The following is a 4,821-nucleotide window of genomic DNA, read 5'->3' as shown; positions in this document are numbered from 1 at the left end:
AGAAGAAGAATCTTGAGCAGGCACAGTGTTTTTTTTTGTTTGTAAGTGCATGAAAAAGACTCAATATCACAGAAAACAAATGAAGATTTTGGCTTTACTCAGCCACGTCAACAAAGTGTGTAAAAAAAACCAAAACAAAACAAAAAAAAAGACAGAAAGACAGAAAGACAGAAAGACAGAAAGACCGGGGCAACAAGTGAAAGGCCCAGCAGTGTGAGACGTCGGTGCGTCACGCAGCCACAAGGTTGGATTGACTGGACAAAACATTTGAATCCATGTGATGTTACATTTTTCCCTTCAAGCAGCTGTGATGTCAGTGTCTTCAGGCTGCTGGCAGTCATTATTATTATTAGCCAATGCGAAAACACAACACTTACAAACGTGATATTTTTTCTCCATTCCATTTCATGTCAATATGACTTTCATTTTTTACACACACTGGGCCTTTCATTCGTTTCATTCATTATTAAATAATTTCTAAAAAAAAAAAAAAAAGAAAAGAAAATCCACTCCCCACTAATTTCCACTGAGTAACACCAGAATAATCTCCCTCAAAAGCTTTATTTTCTCACAAAACTTGAAAGCAGTTGTTGAAATTGCCCTCGGAGGAGAAAAAATTCTGACCAATTACTGACTCCGAGTTAAATGAACTAAAAAAAAAACATTTTTTAAAAGAAAAAAAAATAACCATCGAATTCAAACTTTGGAAGCACAAAAAATATTTTCACCTGTTTATTATTCTCTCTCTCTCTCTCTCTCTCTCTCTCTCTCTCTCTCTCTCCAATCATTATGACTCCCCTCTCCCCCCAAAAACGCGCGTGCACGGACTCACACCTCGCGAACACGCGTGTTTGTTTATTATCATTTCTCCATCCTTTATCACGCGCACATCTCTGCTTTTTTCCCTTTTGTGTGTGTGTGTGTGTGTGTGTGTGTGTGTGTGTTGCCCAGCGGTCCCACGGGAGCCAGAGCGCTTCAGGGCTTGAGGGGCGTGAAGAGGGAGGGAGGGAAGAGGAGGAGGAGGGGGAGGAGGAGGTGTGTGATGGAGGGAGGGATGGAGGGAGAGAGAAGGAGGGAGGGAGGGAAGAAGGCGGTGTTAGACAATACCATTCCTCAAATCTATTCCGTCCCCTCGCTCCGTCCCTCCTCCAGTCAGCCTTTATTAGTGTGGCAGCAGCGCTCGGTTCTTCCATCCATCCATGAGTGAGTGAGTGAGTGAGTGAGTGCGTGCGTGCGTGTGGCTGCTGGAAGAAAGAAGCCGGAGCAGCGAGCACAGAGGCGGATCAGCCGCGAACCCGGAGCCCCGGATACCCCGGATAGCGACCACCACTCCTCCAGCATGGACCACTAGCCCTGGCTGCTGTTGCTGCTGCTGCTGCTGCTGCTGCTGCTGCTGCTGCACTTTGTCCACTATCTATCTATCTGTCTATCTATCTGTCCATCTCATCGGCACCCATTGTCTCCTCTCCCCGTCGCCGGGGATCACAAGCTGGGGGTGACTGACTGATCCCTGATCCCGGATCAACGCTCTTATCAACCCTCATCTTTATTATTTTTTTATTATCTTGTTCAGTCGACTGATCATCTGTGAGACTTCCGGGGCTGATTTTTTTTTGACGAGGTGTGACTCCGACGTCTGCTCAAGAACTGTTTTTTTTCTTCTTCTTTTTTTCCCCCTAAACAATAATAATTAATTTAATTCTTATTTATTTATTCGTTTATTTGTTTATTTATTTATTTATTTATTTTATTGTTCGATTGTCGCCGCAAGACCAAAGTTTCGACATCTGCAGCGCCTGTGTTTTTGTTTTTGTTTTTGTTTTTTTCCGCCAGTGGAATATGAGTTCAAGAACATTTTGAAGTTGCTCTCCAGCCAGACAATTTGCCCCAAACTCTTTGTTAAGGTGAGTCGATTTTTTTTACTTAAAAAATAAAACCGAATTACTCTTTTTTTTTTATGACAGGCTTATCTGTAATTGTTTTAAAAGTATTTTAACACTATTTTAGTGTTTTTATTAATTAATCGTGAATGTAGCAACAATTTCTTTTTTTTTTTTAAATTGCTCAATTGATTTCATGTCTAGCAGATGTCAACATTATTTTTTTTTGCCTTCACATGCTGTCAAGTCAGTGCGACCTGAGCCAAGCAGATGTGTTCATCACACTGTGACAGATGGCCACTTCTGATTATGTTAATTCACAATAAAGGGGACTTTACTTTCTTCCTCGCAAATAATCACAACTCGCTCGCCGTTAAATTAACAAATAAGAAAATGTAAATGAAATCGAGGGAGGGGAAAAAAAAAATGTAAATCGAAAAAGAAATCTGAGGGTGTTTCTGCTTCATTTGGGGGGATGTTTAGGCTAATAAATTAACCATTAACCGCGAGTTTTTCCGAGGCCTTGCATTATTTATGGAGTTTAATGTTATTATGCAACGCATGTAGACTGTTTGGTGGTGGTGGTGGTGGTGGTGGAGGGGGGTGCTTGGCACCTAAACAAGCTCCCACTATGGGGTTTCTCATGTTCGGGCCTCAGGGCGATGGGCAACACTGACGACAATTACCTTATCATTGACATTTGCTTGCTTTCTCTGCGGTTATTGAAACTTATAAGAGCAGGCGATTGAAATGATATTTTAGACCAGGCGTGGGCAAGCCACATGTGTCCCGTTACGCTTTTCAAATGATATTAATAGTCAGTAAAGTCGTAAAATAGCTGTATTTCAGCCATTTATTTCCCCGTGTTTTCAGATTCATTTCAATAAAGAGCTAAACTAAATATTGCGGGGCTTCAAAGACACCGTTTTGTTTGCAACTTGGCTTTGGTTCATTTTCAATTGAAATTAAAGCAACATGTTTATTTTACACATCCCATGATGTATTTTCTCCTCCTGTGAGGTGGCTCACCACAACACTCCATCCATCGACTGCTGCTCCGCTACCCCCCCCCTCTGTCACATTTTAGAACCCATTTGTCAAAAAGTTTGCCCAGCCCTGCTTTAGACTGATGCTACACGCACGTCACGTCGTTTAAATCTGTAAAAGTTGTTTTTTTATTAATAATATTACTGCTATTCTCATTATTTATCGTCACTGTTCACAGTTTCTCCAGGAGCAGCGAGCCTCACAAAAGCCCATCAAGATGATGCTGAGCCCGGACCAGACCGAGGCGGACCTCTGCTGGCCGCAGTCCGACCCGGAGACACTGCTCAACGGCCTCAAGTCGGCGAGCTGCGGCTCGGACGAGCCGACCGAGGGCGAGGACCGGCCCAAGTGCAAGGCCGACCAGCCGCTGAGCCGCGAGGAGAAGAGGAGGCGGCGGCGGGCCACGGCCAAGTACCGCTCGGCGCACGCCACCAGGGAGCGCATCCGGGTGGAGGCCTTCAACGTGGCCTTCGCCGAGCTGCGGAAGCTGCTGCCCACGCTGCCCCCGGACAAGAAGCTGTCCAAGATCGAGATCCTCAGACTGGCTATCTGCTACATCTCCTATCTCAACCACGTGTTGGATGTCTGAAAGTGGGAGCCCCCGAACCCCTCATTGCGCCTCATGAGCCGGTGGAGAAAATGGACTCGAAGCGCACAAGTGGGCAATTTGGGGTCATTTGTATGATTTTATAGCATATAGTGCAAGCGGTTATTAGCTTCAAAAATGAACACGGCCGTTAGGAACAACAACAAAATCCAAACCCTGCATCAGCCTCGCAAAAGAAAATCTAAAAAAAAGATGTGATTATCGAAGGTAACTTCCCCCACCCCCCCCCTCTCCTCCCCCCCCCCTCCTCCTCATTCTCGTTCCAATCGCTGTTTATCAGTCCGATTCCAATATCAAACCCCCTCAACGTTTATCCAGCAGCCGATGCTGTGGACTTGTCATACCTTCTAAACGCCTATAATATGTAGTTTGAGTCGGTGCAGGTCAAACTCCGGGGAAAAGTGTTTTCCGAGTGCGCGTTTGCACATCGGAGAAGTGCAACAACAAAAAAAAAGAAGAGAAAGTGTGCAAAGCGCCGAAGTCGCTGGATGCAATAAAGACTGATGGTTACGCCCCCCGCCCCCACCCACCCCGATTGGTACAAGTGTAGAGGGGGAACCCCCCCCCCCTTCACACACACACACACACACCACTGTACAATCGCCTTTTTAAACAATTAGTTCGTCGGACTGACTTTAATCCGATCATTTCACACAAGTGATATTAGTTTACCAAATGTCAGGGGGTGATTTTTACAGCCCCTGGAATCGAAGTACGAGCCCTCTCACCCTCTCACCCTCTCACCAGCCACCTCACCCCACCCCCACCTTCCCTCCGTGCGTCAATCAGTCCGACAGAACAAACACTGGGGGGGGCGGGCGGGGGTGATTTCAAAAAAAACGGATGTAAACGACGTATAGCTGCTTCTATAGCTTCTAGATTAGGTGATGTTTTCCGTAAGGGAATGAAAATAATGATAATAACAATAAAAAAAAAACAAAAAAAAAAACGATTCAATGCGGAAGTGCCACTTATGACTGATTATAAATTGTGACCTTAATCTGTTTTGTTTTTAATTTCTTTAAAAAAAAAAAAAAAAGTGTATGGGATTATTTATTTTATTGTGTTTAATATTTAATGCTTATTTATTTATGTTGGTATAGGCTGGCGTCTCTTCTTTCTGTATAAGTGTATATTTGTTTGTCGCTACTATACTTTAGACTGTAAAACTGGACAGTGATGGTGTTCTAACTCTGCAGAAAAAAACTGGCACTTTGTGTTCAACCATAATTTATTGGGTTCGATGTTCGCTCGGTGTTTTGTCGTTAATTTTCTGTTTTAATTTAA

The 4,821-nt window shown here is 44.0% G+C and overlaps 1 protein-coding gene across 1 annotated transcript; it reads left to right on the top strand.

Moving 5' to 3' along the window:
• Nucleotides 1–1,699: 1,699 nt before the first annotated feature.
• Nucleotides 1,700–3,756, top strand: nhlh2 (nescient helix loop helix 2). The gene is made up of 2 exons (XM_076049370.1): nt 1,700–1,904; nt 3,106–3,756. The coding sequence occupies exon 2, from the start codon at nt 3,145–3,147 to the stop codon at nt 3,514–3,516; it is 372 nt and encodes a 123-aa protein (XP_075905485.1). The 5' UTR covers nt 1,700–1,904; nt 3,106–3,144; the 3' UTR covers nt 3,517–3,756.
• The last annotated feature ends 1,065 nt before the right edge of the window (nt 3,757–4,821 follow it).

This window comes from Nelusetta ayraudi, unplaced genomic scaffold (assembly GCF_046127955.1).
Source record: "Nelusetta ayraudi isolate G7.1 ecotype Tasmania unplaced genomic scaffold, CSIRO-AGI_Nayr_v1 ptg000114l, whole genome shotgun sequence".
Lineage (NCBI taxonomy): Eukaryota > Metazoa > Chordata > Actinopteri > Tetraodontiformes > Monacanthidae > Nelusetta > Nelusetta ayraudi.
Note: the sequence above shows the minus strand (reverse complement) of the source record. Positions and strands in the feature narration are given on the sequence as shown.

Bases quoted from the DNA above. Each gene is read 5' to 3' on its own strand.
- nhlh2 (XM_076049370.1), top strand. From the start codon at position 3,145: ATGATGCTGAGCCCGGACCAGACCGAGGCGGACCTCTGCTGGCCGCAG.